The sequence below is a fragment of the Sinohyriopsis cumingii genome, chromosome 8, assembly GCF_028554795.1.
Source record: "Sinohyriopsis cumingii isolate HCF-2022 chromosome 8, ASM2855479v2, whole genome shotgun sequence".
In the NCBI taxonomy this organism is placed as follows: domain Eukaryota; kingdom Metazoa; phylum Mollusca; class Bivalvia; order Unionida; family Unionidae; genus Sinohyriopsis; species Sinohyriopsis cumingii.
In genome coordinates, this window is record NC_142968.1 from 23,656,852 (window position 1) to 23,675,600 (window position 18,749).

The 18,749-nt window shown below is 35.6% G+C and overlaps 1 protein-coding gene across 2 annotated transcripts in view; it reads left to right on the plus strand.

Annotated features, from left to right (window-relative positions):
• Positions 1-18,749, plus strand: part of LOC149793145 (sortilin-related receptor-like) — a 241,847-nt gene that overhangs the window by 137,928 nt on the left and 85,170 nt on the right. For both annotated transcript variants that reach the window (XM_089967067.1, XM_089967068.1), the window contains 4 exons: positions 434-574; positions 1,568-1,702; positions 13,577-13,679; positions 15,223-15,395. In XM_089967067.1, coding sequence (XP_089823193.1) covers positions 434-574; positions 1,568-1,702; positions 13,577-13,679; positions 15,223-15,395 — 552 coding nt within the window. The remainder of the gene's footprint in view (positions 1-433; positions 575-1,567; positions 1,703-13,576; positions 13,680-15,222; positions 15,396-18,749) is intronic.

The following is an 18,749-nucleotide window of genomic DNA, read 5'->3' on the forward strand; positions in this document are numbered from 1 at the left end:
GTCTGTTTCAATCAAAAGGTAAATGTCACAGTGATTGAAAGAAGAAAAAAGGTTTCTGTGCAAATATTTCAGTTATTTTGCACGTACTTTCACCATAGTTTGTTGATGGCTTGCATGTTGGGTAAGAAAAAGACTATTGATGTGGGATTCAAAAATATAAAAAAACAAGGCCATGGTGACTGTGAGTGAAAGAAGAACGATTGTTTTTGCAGAATAATATTGTCCTAGATTAAGCTCCTTGATCTAACATTTTGAATAAGCGCAGTTAAGGTCATAAAGAAACCTGTAATTCAGTTCAAGACTGCGTACCATGGCAAAATTTCCAGGTCTTTGAGATCCATCTACCATACTCTACCAGTGCCTACATTGAGGATTATTAAACACAGGGTGTGTGTATAATGTACCATTCACATTGTTTTTGTTTCTTTTATAGTTCACTCAGTGTGCACTTTGGGTCAGTTTCGCTGTATGAAATCAGAGGGCTGTATTCCACTTTTTGATGTATGTAATGGTGTCTCAAACTGTGCAGATGGCTCAGATGAATATGGCTGTTCAGTAATGCCTCCAGTGCCACGTGAGTTTGTCTATAATTATATAATTTAATGAGTTGCATTCTTAGGTAATAATGGGTCATTGGGGTGATCTATTTCAGGTAATAATGGGTATTGGGGTGGTCTATTCCAGGTAATAATGGATCATTAGAGTGATCTATTTCAAGTAATAATGGTTCATTGGGGTGATCTATTTCAGGTAATAATGGGTCATTGGGGTGATCTATTTCAGGTAATAATGGGTCATTAGAGTGATCTATTTCAGGTAAGAATGGATCATTTGGGTGATTTATTTCAGGTAATAATGGATGGTTGTGGTGATCTGTTTCAGTGCTGCATTGCATTGCAGGGAAAGATCAAATTATTTGCTTTCTTATCCATTTGTTTTAAGACAGTTGTTCATCTTTGATTACAAAGTTGATCCGCAGATGGATCTAGTTTAGAGTGGAAGAATAATTTTTCTGTTATCACAGTGAACAAATCATTGTTTTGTGACAGCATGCCTTCTGTTTATTCCTTTGTATAAGTTGTCTTAGGCTGTGTAGCCAGCTGAACCTTAGAGCAATTAAGCATTTATCTTTCTGACAGATGTTAAATTAATTTGTCGTGACATAAAAGCTGTAATGTAGGCTTCAAATTAATATTTCTGTCATTATCAATTATCTGACTGTACAAGTTATTACCTATTGCAGTGGTTCTCAGACATTTATTTTTGCAGACAAAATGAACATTGCAAGGGGGTCTTGGTGGACCACTTAATGATCTTTTCTAATATTCACTGTACTATAAGGTAACTATTGCAGCCATTCTGCAGACCACCTGAATTGAGCTTGCAGACTACCAGTGGTCTGCATAACATGGTTTGTGAACCTCTGGCCTAGTATATATTTTCTTTCATCTCAAAATTTCATATCCTCAATATCACACAGATGTTCATAAATATGTATACTTGTAAGAATTTTCATTTATAATTAAAAGCAACATTTAAGCATCAACTTTCTTTCAATTTATCACAGCTCCTGCATCTCAATGTGGCAACAGGTCCCTGGACTGTGGAGGCACAGAGAAGAAATGTGTGCCATGGCTCTTCACATGTGATGCAAAATATGATTGCGACAGTCAAATAGATGAGCAGCTCCCAGTGTGTTTCCGTAAGTTATTAGCTCACCTGTCCATACTGTTGAACGATTTTATGATTTGGCCATCATGTGTTGCATACATTGTCTTTCTGTCAACAGTTGGTCGATACCACTCTAGTGTTTATTTATCTCATCAGTTTAAGTCAAATTTTGGAAAATGGGTTTATGTTATTAAAATCTTGGATATGTACAGTAACAAGCAAGATCAGTGCATATTAATCTTGCACCTGATTGGGTAACCTAGTTACCACTCTGGAGGCCTGATTTCTGGTCCATTGTGGATCAGACTTTGAATATATGATTATGTCATCAAACCTCCTATGAATTCAGTAATGAGATCCATACATAATATGGAGGTGGTCTGTTTGACTGACTTTGTTACCACATCTAAAGCCATTTTTGATCTGTTGGGTTTATTATCATCAAGGTCATGGACTGCATATTAATTATGCCATCATTAGCAAGGTCTTTTTATCAGTATATAGTAAAATATGTCAAATTAACATCATGTAAACTTTGTCAGATAGTTTTCATACTTGACTGTATTTCCTAAAATACTAAAGAAGACTGTATAGTGTAATGATCATCTTTTATGTAGGTCAGGTGAGCAGTATCAGGTGTGTTTGGGCCTCCTGTTTAATAAATGCTGTAAAAATGTTAATAATAAGTACATATGCTTGGTTTTTAGTAAGTGATGATTGTATGTATTTATTCTTTTATACATGCATGTTAGTGATCAATTGTAACATGTACAAACTATTACATTTTGAAAGGACTAATAAAGGTGATTTTCTGCCTTTTTAAAAATAAAGAAACAAAATAATATTGATAAATTTCTTGACTGTTTGCTCCATTGTGTTATTCAAGATGCAAATCAGACTCTTCATTCTTTATGTTTATACCAAAAAACAACCGTTGAACACGAGCTGGTGTTGGGAATTGCTGTATAAATTCTCCTATTTATCATTGTTAAACTCCAAATTAAATATGATTGCATGCTTGATGCAAAAAGACATTATAATTTATTAAGTACAAAAAACTTATGTTCAGAATATCGTTTTGGGTAAGGTTACATTGGTGTTCAAAAACTTCACAGTCTGGATGGCATTTTGTTGTTGTTATTGTTGTACAGTTTAACACCATTTTTCAGCACAAGATAGACTCTACATGGCAGCCAGTACAAATGGTGGAGGAAGAACCCAGGAAAACCCTGGAAAGAACCACTGGCCCATGAGAAATACTGGCAAGCTTTCTCAGATACCGACATTGGCCAAGCCCAAGACTCAAACCTGAGCAGGCAGAGGTGAGATGGCAGTGATTCATAATGGTGAGCGCTTTAGACCACTCGGCCACTCTGGGCCCCCAGTGGCATTTTGTTGCTTGGTCTATTAGTAAGCACGGCCACCTGTCATGGTGAAATATGCCAGGTTTAAATCCCACAAGGTGCTAATTTTTTCCCTTAATTTTTTTTTACTGGAACGAGAATTGTTACTACTGATATTTTCTTTTGAAATATACACAAAACAAAATAGAACATAACAAGTTAAAAGCTGACATCACTTAGGATACCATAAGATATCTGCTACATCAGTCCTGTACAGTAATACCTCGAACATTCACAAGGTTAGGTTCCAGAACCAGTCGCGGATCAGGAGGAATCGTGAATGTTTGGTACGAGTCACTAAAAATGCTAATAAATGCTTATTTCTAGGGTTTAAACCCTAAATATGACCCAAATCATGCTCCCAAAGCACTTTAATTTCATTTAAAAGTTAGCTTAATACAAAAGAGAAATAAATGGTTGACGTAAAAATAGAGTACAGTATCGCCTAATGGGTATTTGCCACACTAGCGCATTTACAGTGCGGTACATGTATACTAATATTACCCCTATACTAATTCATTGGCTGCCATTTTCTTTTGCACTCACAGTAAGGTAAAACCAAGTAACAAATGGGACTGTAAACTTAATGACTGACGTTTTCTTTGTCATTGTCAGGAAGGTAAACTAGGTAAACTTCGTATGTCACAGAAGTCATATAACGAAGGTACAATTCAATAAAATAAAGAAAACATGTACGTAGAGGGTACCAATGAAAATTTCGCAAATCCATGAATTCGCAAATCCAGAAACGCGAATGCACGAGGTATTACTGTATATTGTTTGCCATAAACACAAAATTTGCTTGTTTCAAGTGAATAACATATTTCATCTCGAGGGTGAAAAATATTTAACTCAATGAAATATATCCATTATTCCCTTGATGTAAGCAAATATCCTTTATATATTTTCTATTTCTCAGATGAGTTCTGAAATAAGTGAGACCTGCATGTATAAATAAATAGGCTTGTATTGTGAAAGAGTAGTTTTATTACATGTTATGAGTTGGATCTATTCATTTTAAAAGGCGCTTTTGCAGCTGCTTGAGAGATGGTACTTTTATGACCCAACATTGATCAAACTTGGTAAATCAAGATATTAAATGTTATATTATCAGCAAGACCTATGCATGTTAATGAGGTACTCTTGAATCTTTGACTTGATTTATCATAGAATTTTGATGAAACTTTGTTCAACACTCTGGCAGTTCTATTTCTGATCCCAAATTGTATCAGATTTGGGAATACCATTAAGATGTTGGATGTGTCTGATTGTGAGCAAAATCTACACATGTTTGTCATACTGTCATTTCTCGTGCCTGGAGAAAAAACTCCTGATTTTTGGGGTTGTTCCATGCCTACCTCCCAGTCTCATAATATCTCCTAAGTTTTTGCAGAGAACTCCAAATTATTACGGTATGTCTGTCGATTTTCATTTCTCTGAATAATCTTACATAAATATACAAGATGGCCACTATCGCTTAACCGGCTTGAAGCAGCTGTTGTGTTTTGTGCTGTTTTTCATGATATATGTGCTTGTTGCCTTCTTCTGCGTTATTGTGTTCATTCTTGAATTGGCTGTTCAGTTTGTATGTGTTTCTTCATCTCCTTATTTTGGAAATGAGAACACGTAGACTTTTTCTCAGCTGTCTTGCTCCACTGCTTCAACTTCCTTTGTTGTTGAACAAACCACCATCACGTGATACTAACCAGTCAGCCCGTTTATGCTATGATGGACCCTCATCAATTGCTTTAAATGACCACTCCTTGGCTCTCCACACTACATTGTACTCTAGACTAAATGAAATGGGACTACATTCATCATTACTTAAATGTAAACAGAAGCAAAAAAAGAAACATTGTTTCAAAGCTGGCCGGAGTAGAACAGGATGAATAATTCCAGTTATCTCCTTTATGCCCTTTCCAGCTCAACAATTTAAAAATTTGATTATTAATTTAGATAACTTAATTCAAATCCCTATTAAATCGTCTACCTTTGTGTCAACTATCCAAGAGATACCTCTGTGTATTGCATTATTCAATGTCCAATCAGTAGGACCACCGGAAAAGCACACAGAAATAGGTAATTTTATCAACGATCAGAATATTGACGTCTTTTTTCCTGACAGAAACATGGCTAAAAACATCAGGCGATGAACCCAAGTGTGCAGATCTAACACCCACCAGTTACTCCATCAAGTCGCTCCTCTGCCACTCTCGTGGAGGTGGAATTGCTGTCATGACAAAGAACTCCATGACCGCTCCAGTGACCTAGTGGTTAGAACATCCACCTCGGTTGCAGGAGGTCGTGGGTTCGATCCATGGCCAAGTCATACCAGAGACTTACAAAAATGGTACTAACAGCTGCCTCGCTTGGCGTTCAGCATTAAGAGGTTAGTGTTAGGACTGGTCGGCCTGGTGTCAGGATAATTTGACTGGGTGGGACACACCAGCAAGATACTTATGCTCCTCTTCTGATAATTGTATGATACTCATTATTCCCACTATGAAAACAAAGTCATATTGACAACGTTCTTTTGCATACCAGGGCCCAGCAATGTGGAATGAATTGCCCAGTGAACTTAGACACAAAGACCCAGTGATCCCATTCGAGAGTGCTCTTAAAACTCACTTATTTTGACTGCAAGAAAAAACTTAAAGACCTAATAATGTTCCCTACCTTAAATATTTTCAGCATGTTTTGTATGTTTTTTTAATTTCATGGTGTTTTTTTTTGTTTTTTGTTTGTTTTGTTTTGGTAATAATATCGTTATATATGTTTTTTTTAATGTTATAGGTGCTGTCTAATGTTGTAAAGTGCTTAGAGCTTCTAAAGATTAGGTGCTATACAAAATCCTCATTGTTATTATAAAATAGATACATCATATGCAATCCCAGAAACCATGTTCTGTTTCACCTGTGAATATTGTTGTGATGAAATTATTAATAACACAATACATAAGGTTTGTTTCTTCAGTAAATAGAATGTGAAGTTTAAACATTATTCACATAAATTTCAGATTTTTTAAAATCCCTACAACAATACTATATTAAAAAAAACCCACAACAATAAAATTGTTACCAGTTAGTTTCAATCCATGATCACTGTCAATGCTGTGTATTTTTCTCTACAAGCAAATTAACATCTTCAATCCCACCAAAGAAACTTACACCAGTAAACAACTGGTGTTCCTGTACCATATATATAAACTTCAATTACCATGATTAAATTTGAAAAAAGGGAATGAAAAAAATATACCATGTGGTATATGTTCACCAAAAGAACTAATTCAGAATCAATATTTTATTTATTAAACAATTTTACATCCTTTACGAGTTGACCCTAAGGAAATAAGGTGGGATGCAATACATGGGAATAACAGTTGCCACATGTACAGTAATGCAGAAATGTTAAAATGAAGTCATAGGCATCAGAAGTTACAGCAAAATATTTGCCAATCAGTTGCTGCTGCTTACATACACACACTGTAGAACATGGTTTCTTTGAAGTATGTTGGAGGGACCATCCTTCTCACAAGGTAAATATAATGATAAGGATTAACTGTTAATTAGTCAAACTGGCTTTCTTGCTTATTTACTTAAGACTAATCTTTAACTGCTATGCAGTTTGGCCACAGATGACCAGAAGATGAGAAGGGGGCACATCATGGGGGAAATAAAAGGTGCATCACAGGGAGATACAGCATGTCCCATGGACACTCTCTTCTCCACCCCCACCCCCCGATTTCACCTTTAACCATGATTAAAACCCAGCATCCTTAAAATTTAATCACTGACCACTACATGTTTGGCCCTCACTGCCTGGAAAAGTTTCTGCAATTGCTCCTGGTGCCTTCTTTGAAAATTCATGCATATTGAACCTGGAAGAATGGTCAATACTTACTGAATCATGGTCTGGTTTCAGGTTCCAATCTCCCTATTTTTTAACCTACTCTCCCTACTTAGCTTTCGAATAGATGACAGGTATGAATCATGTACCCAATGGTCTGGCTAGTTACTGCTCTCAACATTGAATTTTGATTGGATTTCATTCAAGTTTAATAAAAAGCTTTTTTCTTATCATGGTCTTGGACTAATCTGATTTCAATCAGCCTGGTAAATTTGCTAATATCATCCTGACCTTTAATGTTAATTATTATTCTTACTTTTATGAGATAGATATAATTGCCATGATATATAGGTTAGGAGAGAGTTCACATTGGGTTGTGTCAAATCATTTGACAACAACCAGGCAGGTGTAATAATCAGCAGTGTAAGTTATCCAAGTCCATTGAATAATTTCAGGTCTATTTAGGCCTCTTGTTATTATTATTTTTCCTCATAGATGAGTCATATTTATTAGTATCCTGTATCGATCAAAATTCCTTTTTAGAAAACCAAGGTCTCGTGAAAATTTCATTTATGCTTATCGATGTGTTGATCATAGGGTAGCAAATCATTTTTCACAAAGTGATGCATTATTTTCCCCATTATTAGAACAGGGCACCAGTCTAATAAATTTATCGAAAGGTAGTGGTATGGGCCTATTATGAAAGAAAGATATTCTTAGTCAGTATTAGAGCTGAACTGAATATCAAATTTTCTTGCTAGAATAAACTGCCACATCATAGTGATATGACTGAAATTGTTTTAAAGCAAAGTTAGACATCCAAATCAAACACACACACACACACACACACACACACACACACTCAACCAGAATTACATGTCATCTGTTAAAGAGCACCTGAATGACACTGAATATAAATGGCGATGTTGTGAGCAATGTGACTGTGATTACATACTAAGTGGGAGTTTGAGTTCCAGATGCACTAGAATGTTCAGAGTTGTTCCCGTTTGACAAATTCAGCATTGCAGTTTACATTTCACCTTGTTTCTTTCTTGTACAAAATGCTGCTAAACAAAAAATATTTGAATACTAATTTTTTCTTTGAATATTTTCAAAATATTAAGTTATTTTATATTTTTATTTTGGCTTTAGTGTACTTGCCTATAAGTCAAACCCAAGTGGAAACAACACTGACCCTGATATGGCATAGTATAATGCACTGGCAGATCAGGGTCTATTTTGTTTGTTCTACTGATTACTCATATGGCAATCTAGGTCTTTGCAGTTTGCAGTCAGACATGGCTTTTAATCAAGTATATATGGTAAATATTTGCCACATTTTGGAAAGAAAGCTTACTTTGCTGATCTTGATGTGTGAGCTTATTGTTAGATAAATGTAGCATGCTGGTCATAATGAATTTGTTAAAAATAGGTATGAAATGTTTTTATTTCTACACACAGTCTCTTTTCCTTCTCAAGCAATACTGACTGGTTTCATATTGACAGATCAGTCTTGACTGGTTTAATACTGACTAATCTGGATAGTAGGAGGAGCTTCTGAGCTTAAGATTTTGTGTCAGCTAATCAGATTCAAGTACTTTACTTTGTAACATCACTTTTTATTGGCTGAAAATGAAACTCAGTCTCCAACTGAATTTGGGGGTTTTAAGATCTCCTTGCTTGAAATAGAGAACAAACTTGTATATAATTTTGATAAATTTGAGAAAACTTAAGTTGAGACAAATCACAAGTCATAAAAGAATGGGCCATCTGAATGAGGGACCCTCTTTTTAATATACACTTTGTATACTAGACTGTAGTTTGATAGGTATTATACAGTTTATTTACCTGTTGATTGTCTTTGGGCATTCTGTAAGTGTAAATTAATTTTTGAAACATAATTTAAAGAAAGATTATCCTCAAGAAGTATGATGAATTTTTAAACTTCTGGTAAATACCAATGGATTCAATATTTTAATTTGTACCTGTGCATTAAAAAGTAAAAATATATTTTCGTAAATGGTGGACAGTGAATATGGTTCCAGGTCTTCAAGATTTCACCATGTAATTGATAATCATTGACATTGGTAGAACCCATGTTGTTATTGATCAGCACATTTCTTACTAGGTGCCCCGAGTGGCCGAGTGGTCTAAAGCGCTCTTCAATACGGATCACTGCCATCTCACTTCTGTCTGCGGCGGTTAGAGTCTCAGATTCAGCCAATGTGGGTATGTGAGAAAGCTTGCCAGTAGCTTCTCGTGGGTTGGTGGTTCTTTATGGGGTTTTCCTGGACTCTTCTTCCACCATTAATACTGGCCGCCATGTATAGCCTATCATTTGCTGGAAAATGGCGTTAAACCCTACAACAACAACAACATTTCTTACTGCCAGCAGTTTGTTACTAATTAATGCTTCAATGATGTCGATCAGTATGTTTCTAGTTATGCTACAACTCAATGTCCTATTGTGTAACAGAAAGAAAGTGAAACCATCAGTTTAATTAAAATCAAGAAGCAGTTTATTTCTCTACAGTAGAAAGTGAACATTCAAAAGACACTTACAGTGTTGTTAATTAAATCCCAAATAATCCCAAATGTCCTATCACAAGTCCAGAAATATGGAATGTTCCAAATTAATTCCAATAGTCTTAAATATATGATATAACACAATAATGCAATATTGGACATTTTTGAATGAGTTTGCAGTAATCCAAAGTAGTGTTGTTGTTGTTGTTGTGGGGTTTAACGCCATTTTTCAGCACGATAGGCTATACATGGCGGCCAGTATTAATGGTGGAGGAAGAACCCGGAAAACCCCGGAAAGAACCACCGACCCACGAGAAGCTACTGGCAGGCTTTCTCACATGCCCACATTGGCTGAATCTTAGACTCGAACCGCCGCAGACAGAGGTGAGATGGCAGTGATCCGTAACGAAGAGCGCTTTAGACCACTCGGCCACTCGGGGCCCCCCAAAGTAGTGTAATTGTCCAAAAGTGAATGAGCTCTATTAATCCCAAAGTGTCTAAGCACTTTAATAATTCCATTGAATATTTGAAATAAATAATACCTTTCAAGTTAAATGCGTACCTAACCATACATTCTGATCAAATGTGGATTCTCCCAGACAGACCTAAAATAGGAATTAATAATTTGTTTATCAAATCCATATTGATGCACATGTTTACTTGACCTACAATGTAATAGAATGTGAAGTACTCCAGTGGAAAAACCTAGTCTAAACAAGACTGTCATTGAATTCAAATGCTATGTAAATATTCTTTTTGCATTTTACAATCATAGACAAAAGTTAGTAATGTAAAAATTCTCTTTATGACTTACACTCATGAACAAACGTTAAGCACACATTAAATATACCTAAAATTCCACCCCATTGCTAGTAGTTAATTGTTCTTCAATGTTTGTTTCATTATGTTGTGGTGATGTTGCTTAGCATTTTTCTTAAAGTATCAATATGTAGTGTGAGTCAGCAATTGTTTCTGTGGTTACTTCTGAGGAATTATTGTTGGCATGATTTATACTAGAATCATCTTGCTGTATATTTAATTATGTGTGCTTGACCTTTGTTCGTGATTGAGGGTAGAGTTATGGCCTATCTGACTTTTTTTGATGTCTTTTAAGATGTGATTTGCAGTAAAATCATCTTGGTGTGTATTTTATCAAATGTCTGTTTAAATTTTATGGTGTAAAAAGTCCTGCCTGTATGTTTGAATTCCACTGTTGGTAAGCGAATGTTGATAATTGTTTGGTTTGATGTAGTATGCCAAATTGAACACAATAAAATGAAAAACATTGAACACATTGACCATACATTTGGGCTAAAAGTGTTTTTTCCCAATTCTTACAAACAGTGTAGTATTAAATGTTTCTCTGACTTTTTTTCTTTGTGATGTGTTCATGTCCATTTGTTTCTTTGTGATGAACAAATTTCCATTTGTTTCTTTGCAATTTTTAACAGGTCATAAACAATGTGAATCAAGACTGCATGAATGAGTTGAACTTTTAGCAGACACAAATAGGTTTCTGATGTTATGTTCATTGGACTTGGATGGGGAGGGGTTGTACTAAACAAGGTGTCCATTTCTTTCTTTGCAATCATAACAGGTCATAAACTGTTTGCTTCACAACTGCATAAAATTAGTTGAATTTTAGCAGACACAAAAAGATTTCTGATGTTCATTGGACTTGACACTGATTGGAATTGATGAATTGATGACGCTGATGTTATGTTATGGGACTTGAGGACATTGTTGTTATGCCATTGAACTTAGGATACTGATGCAATATTATTGGACTTGAGGACACTTACGTAATGTCATTTGACTTGAGGACACTTACATAAGTCATTTGACTTGAGGACACATTTACGTAATGTCATTGGACTTGAGGACACATTTACGTAATGTCATTGGACTTGAGGACACATTTACGTAATGTCATTGGACTTGAGGACACTGACGTTATGTTATTGGAATTGAGGATACTGATGTTATGTTATTGGACTTGAGGATACTGGGTCTTGATGACACTTATGTTATGTAATTGGACTTCAGGATACTGATGTTATGTTATTGGACTTGAGGATACTGATGTTATATCATTGGTCTTGGGTCTTGAGGACCCTTTTGTTATGTCATTGGACTTGAGGATAATGATGTTATGTTATTGGACTTGAGGATACTGATGTTATGTCATAGAACTTGAGGATACTGATGTTATGTCATAGGACTTGATGCTGATGTTATGTCATAGGACTTGATGATATGTTATGTCATTGGTCTTGGGTCTTGTGGACACTTATGTTATGTCATAGGACTTGAGGACACTGATGTTATACCCTAGGGCTTGATAACACTGATGTTATATATTATAGGACTTGAGGACACTGATGTTATGTCATTATGTCATTTAACCTGAGAACACCAGGCCATCACATGAAGGCTGTGCTATTTCATTGACATCTATTTCATCAGGGAACTATTTAAATTTTACTGCAAAGCATGTGACATAAGTTCTGTACGTTGATTGGTTTATATTTTTAGAGGTATACTAAAATAGATAAGTTTTACAAGAGTACTAATGTTACCATGTATACTGACTGAGTCAGATCCAGTTGCAAACAACATAGACCCTGATCTGCCATTGTACAATGTGCCAGCAGATCTAGGTCTATGCAGTTTGTTGGGAGTTATCAGTTGAACAAACAACAGACCCTGATCTTCCATTGTATAATGTGCAGCAGATCTAGGTCTATGCATTTTGTTGGGAGTTATCAGTCGAATAAACAACATTGACCCTGATCTGCCATTGTATAATGTGCCAGCAGATCTAGGTCTATGCAGTTTGTTGGGAGTTATCAGTTGAATAAACAACATAGACCCTGATCTGCCATTATATAGTTAACTAGTTGATCTGGGTCTATGTATTTTGTAAGGAATAATTATTAGAACTAACAGCATGGACCATGATCTGCCAGAGTAATATGTGCTGGCAGATATGGGTCTGTGTTGTTTGGATCTCCACCTTATGTATATATCTACCTAACCATGTATTTAAGATTAGGGCTTTGAACATGACACAGGGGTAGGACTGAGATTGATTTTTGTGTTAGAGAATTTCTACAGGCCTTGAGAATTTCACTCATCCACTATATTTATAAATGTTGGGAATGAGGAAGGGTAGCTGACTTTTCCAGATTCTCGTCCAATTGGATAAGTGTAGTTTGAAAAGTCTTCAATATTTTAACAAGTGTCAGAACAATTAAAATTATTGTTGAATGATTTAAAGTTCCAAATTTCTTCACCAGCAAAACTAGTGGCTAACTGAAAATTTTCAGTGGCCAGTTCAGGATCTGAAAAGTTTAATGTGATAATTTTAAAACAATGCTCTATATTTTCTATGACATTACTTATATATCATCTTAAACATGGATCAACAGATATTTTGAAAAGGCTACATTCTTATAAAAACACGTTTCCCCTCCAATAATATGGAAGACTTTAAACTGCACTTGTCCAATCAGATGAGAATCCTAAACAAAACCAGTTGCCTTTCCTTGCACCTGCTATTTGTAATGTTGCACCTGCTATTTGTTATGGCATTAACCTTAAAGGTTCAAAAGTTAGTTTTCAGGTATTGTTGTTGTTGTTGTGGGGTTTAACGCCATTTTTCAGCACACGATAGGCTATGCATGGCGGCCAGTATTAATGGGGGAGGAAGAACCCGGGAAAACCCCGGGAAGAACCACCGACCCACAAGAAGCTACTGGCAAGCTTTCTCACATATCCACATTGGCTGAATCCTAGACTCAAACCCATGCAGACAGGTGAGATGGCAGTGATCCTTAACGGAGAGCACTTTAGACCACTCTGCCAATCAGGACTCAGTTTTCAGGTATAGATTGATATTGACTTACATGGTTGACTGGATTTTCAATTTTACAATACCTTCAGTACTAAAACAATTTAATTGCATGCAAGTATTCATTTTGATAAATGCTTTACTGATAATCACTATTTGAAGCAACCTAATCTTTTCCAAATAATTTATTTCTTTCCCATAATATTTCCTTGTATGTACAATTTTCATTAGGCTGTGAAGTTTGACAATATTTGTACATTGTACTTTTCTTTTACAGATTTGAGGAGCAGTTTGGACTTAAACCTGGATGCAACATATGCTGAAAATGTGACTTTGTCTTGGGGATTTGATTCACCTGCAAACTTCACTCTCTCTTACATGTAAGCAGATGATAAATCCAATTTCTCAGCATTTCTACATCATCTGTGATACAAGCACAGTTGTTAAATTTAATTTTATTTATTTATCAACATCTGTCACACAGCAAGTTCTCTATAATTTGTGTTTAGCTTTTGGTTGTTAAGATATTTATTTATGGTGGACTTGGAAGTGGAGGAAACTGGGTGACAGGAACAGACTTATATAGTTCTCTTGAACAGTAGTATAAAGAGGCATCACTGGACTACAGTGAATACATGGGAGTGAATATTACCAATATCTTGACCCAGTGACCCTCCTGGGCATGCTTTTTGATTAGTAAAACAGCAAAATGCACCTAGAACGTTTTTTTAATGGGTGTCAACCCATGTTTTTGCTGGTGCTAGCAATGTCCAGAGTTGCAAAAGATGAAAAAACTGTAAGATGAAAGTTAAAATATGTTAAAAAACAGTGTATTTGGGAATGAAACCGTTCAGAGCTTGCGATGTTTACAATGTAAAGTGTTTGACTGGCTTAGTGTAATTTATTTTCAAGGTTAAAGTCATCCCCATGGCAAGGAAGATTTAATTTATTTTGAGATTGACACAAGTGATTTATGTAAATACACAATTTCTCATGTAATTAATGATTTGTTTGTTTGGAAAGAAAAGAAATCCAGAAAACATAGGTATTTATTATAATAAATGCTGGTAGATGATGAGTGTACGCTGATGTTAAATGAGAGAGCAAGATCCAGACTGGAATATTCCATGGTACAGCTCATTTCAGGTTAACCAGATGTTTTCACAAGTTACTTGTGCACATGATGCAAGATATATTGCAAAAATGTAAGTGTTCAAGGAAAATATAATACTACAGTCCCGACCACAAAGTTTAGGTCAGAAAATATTTAAAGTGACCAAGATTATTTCATTTTTCTGGCACTATTAGTGCATTATGTACTGTTATTTTCATTTGTCCCACTAAAATTGTGATTCTCTCAAATTTTGAGGGAGGGGGACACAATATCCTCTGCCTGTGGGATCCTATATCCAACACTGCTCTATGGTCATTGTTTTCATTCCAAGAAATGAAGTGTCTTCAGTTTCATGCTGCATGTTTTCAGCGAAAAATTATCATTGATTATTTGTCATCATATTAGACAAATGCAATATAATGAATGGCTCATGACTACTTTTTTGATGGCAGCAGTGCTGGTGCAAACTCTGTGCATGCAGTGCACTTGCACAGGGTACAGTTTTCAGAGGGACACCAAATCGGAGATGAAAAGGGGTGCAAAAGTCGGACAAGGAAGCTAAAACGAAACAAAACCTTTGTCTATTCTTCATGTGAGTTTTTGCTTATTACATGTTTCTGAAGTTTGAATACAGATTAGGGAGATGGTACCAAATGTCTGTTGCATGGCTCCTGACTAGCAAACATTTCCTACTGAATGTAAGGTCACTCTGTAGCTTTTTCACCATACTTGGAGAAGGACTAACATGTTTTCATACACGTACCTGTAGATATGTATTCACCACTTAAAAATCGGATTCTTTATTTCAGGATGGCTAACCAGCCATCATCAGTTCTAAATGTTACAGTGGGCAACAAGACCAAGTACATGTTGGACAAGTTAAAGCCAGTGACTAAATACATTGCTGCAGTGTATGCAAGACTCCAGAACTCTACAACATACAAATCAAAACATTTGTTTACCTTCATTACCCAGGAAGGTGGTAAGTTTTTCTTAAACTGTTTACAAGTTTTTTTTTCTTCCAGCCTGTTATACCTGGGGTCATAATTGCCACCACAGTGGGAGACTTTTGTTAAAATGGTCATTTGAGTGTGTGTGTGTGTGTGTGCATGCATGTGTGGAGACTTTAATATTAGCCCTAAAATTGTCATTCCCAAGTATAATACTATTGGAGTGTGTGGGGGTGTGGGAGACTTTGCTTCTGTACCTATCATATATATTGTGTGGACCCCAGAATATGATGCAGAGTTGTCTCCTTTCTCCTGATAGGGTGGTAAACTTTATCCAGAACTATCCCCCCTTTCTTCTGTCCAAAGCATTTGACTCCTTCCTGAGGCATATTATGTATTTATTTATTTATTTATTTAATAGCTAATTAAGTTTACTCTGAGAACCCTGTCATTGAGAAAACATTATTTATCTATTTGTTTATTAGTTCATTTATTTATTTACTAACTGATAAAATCTACTTGTAGCAATAAAAATTAAAAGTAACTATAATATCATTTTGAAATATCCCTTCCATTGGCAATTTATAACAGTATGGGCATGTGACATTTGTGTTAAGAAAGAAAATTTGAAGTTCATTTTCAAGCTTGGATCTGTGAGCTTAGCCTTTTTATAGTTGTAAGTTGAAGAGGTTAAAGTATATAGGATTCCATCTTTCAAAGGTGAAGATCAATGTATGAACCCATATATATTTTATTGATTGCATTTAATTAAATTATAACAGGATTGTTAATATGTTGGTACAGTTTTATTTTGCAAACATTACATGAGAACTGCAGTTTTTGACTACCCTAAGTTTTGGCCATATTCCTATCAGACAGTGTATGAAAGTTGACGAAAATTTATGGGAGCATTGAACTCAATTACTGCAAAAACTTAGCCAAAACGGGGTCAAAAAACATACACTGCAGTATAAGCAAGGGAACAAGTTAAGAAAGAACTTTTAAAAATAAAGAAAGAGAAACACCAGGAGTGAGGAGAGAGGTTGAGTCTAATTGTTGAATGCTCATTTAATAATCACATAAGGAAGAACTGTAAAAAGAATTATGAGGTTATTCACTTTTGTGTATAAATTACTTTTGCTTTCAAGATAACTGATTTCTGAAAGATTGTTAAAAATGTTACTCCATCAATTGCTTTTTATTATGAATGTCAATACTGTGTAATGTTGATTCAGAACAAGACCATTCTTTCCTCAGTAGACATTTAAGTATTAGCAACAACACTGTCAAAACTCAGAAGACATTTACATATTAGCAACAACACTGTCAAAACTCAGAAGACATTTACATATTAGCAACAACACTGTCAAAACTCAGAAGACATTTACATATTAGCAACAACACTGTCAAAACTCAGAAGACATTTAAGTATTAGCAACAACACTGTCAAAACTTAGTAGACATTTAGGTATTAGCAACAACACTGTTAAAACTCATTTATTGCTCTGTTTGTAAAAACTGAGGCTTGATTTCATTGCAAGTAATAGAAAAATGTACTCATTGTTGAGCAAACCTTGGAGTGCCAATTCAGGCATTCAAAGTTTACATTAAGTGTTGGAGTTCATTTCTACATTATAAATCCTGTCTGTGAAACAAATTTTTTTTTGATGTACCAAGCAGGCTTTTCCCCTGCTGACTTTGATTAGATTTGTGAATGAGATGATAAACCACTGATTAAAGTTCAGTACTTAATTCTGCTTGGGTTAACCGCTCTGGTGGCAAAGTGGTTCGAGTGTCCGCTTTGGATGCCGGAGTTCATGGGTTAGATCCCCGGCCAAGTCATACCAAAGACTTACAGAAATGGTACTAACAGCTGCCTCGCTTGGCGCTCAGCATTAAGAAGTTAGTGTTAGGACTGGTTGGCCTGGTGTAAGGATAATGTGACTGAGTGTGACATCATGCTACATGTCTGCGGCATGATGCCCCAGTGTTAGACATCACTATAAAGTGCCACACTGCAGACATCATAGCGATATGACTGAATTTTTTTAAAGCTACATTAAAAGTCCAAAACCCACACACACACAATTCTGTTTGGCATGGCCCCATGTGGCTGAGTCGTTTAAAGCACATTCCTTTACCAATCACTGCCATCTGACCACTGTCCATGTAGGTTCAAGTCTCTGGCTTAACCATTGTGGGTATATGAGAGTGCTGCCAGTAGCTTCCCGTGGGTCACTGGTTCTTCTCAGGATTTCTTCAGGTTCATCCTCCACCTATTATACTGGCCACCATATAATGCCTATCGTCACTGAGAAATGGTGTTAAAACCCAAAACAACAACAGAAGCCAAAGCCTGATTCCTTTATTTTAATTATCTATGTATGGTAATATTTAAAAAAGTATTTGATTGCTCAATTGAAATGAGATGATGTGACACACATCTATGACTGCTAGCTCTTGTGCATTTAGGATTTGCATGCCGTGTACCTTTTTTATTCTATACTCTTTACTAGATTTGATACAAATGATGCAATTGATATGATGGTACAAATCGAGTCTTCTTTTAACTGGTTGTTACACTGCAACAAAGACTTCTGCCAATTTGAGATCATTAATACAGCACTTAAGTTTTCATGGCAGTGCTTGCTGGCATCACTGTGACAGTCATTTAACACCTTGTATTATTCGAATACAAGAGGGCATACATACATGCCAACCATTATTTGTTTGGCATAATCATTACGCCTTTTTTCACTAAATTACGCTTTATGCGTAAATGTATTTGGAATACTTTTTTTCAGTATATCCCCCTCCAAACAAAATTAATAATTTGTTTTCTCATTTTTATTAACATCCCATTAATTCCACAGACCATATTCTAGAAAAGACTGCTTCTATGTAACTATGACATAAGAATACACTTGTCCGTAGACTTACATGCACTTTTGTAACATTATTAGGTTTTATTTATAGCAGCTGCCCTACTTCCAAGAAACAAGCTGGTTCTATTTTCAAACTTTGACCTCAGTATCTATTTTTAGTAACTGTATGGCTTAGTTAGGAGAGGACAGACTGGTTTTCTAACTTGTAATCATTGCTCACTGATTTTTTATTCAAATTCATATCTGGTACAGAATCAGTCTGTAGGTATTTGGCACTAAAAGTCGTCAGATTTATTCTAGTTGATGTGTATTAGAGGAAAAATGTTTTTCAAATAATTTCACAGATGGATTAGAAAAGATAAAAAATCGATTCAGAGATGAATACATGAATTACATTAAACAGTGTTCCATTCTAGGGCAGCTTCACCCCCCTTGCAGGCTGTGTGGAAAGGATTTTAATATTGGTCATTGTGGTAAAACAAAGAAACCTTGAATTAACTT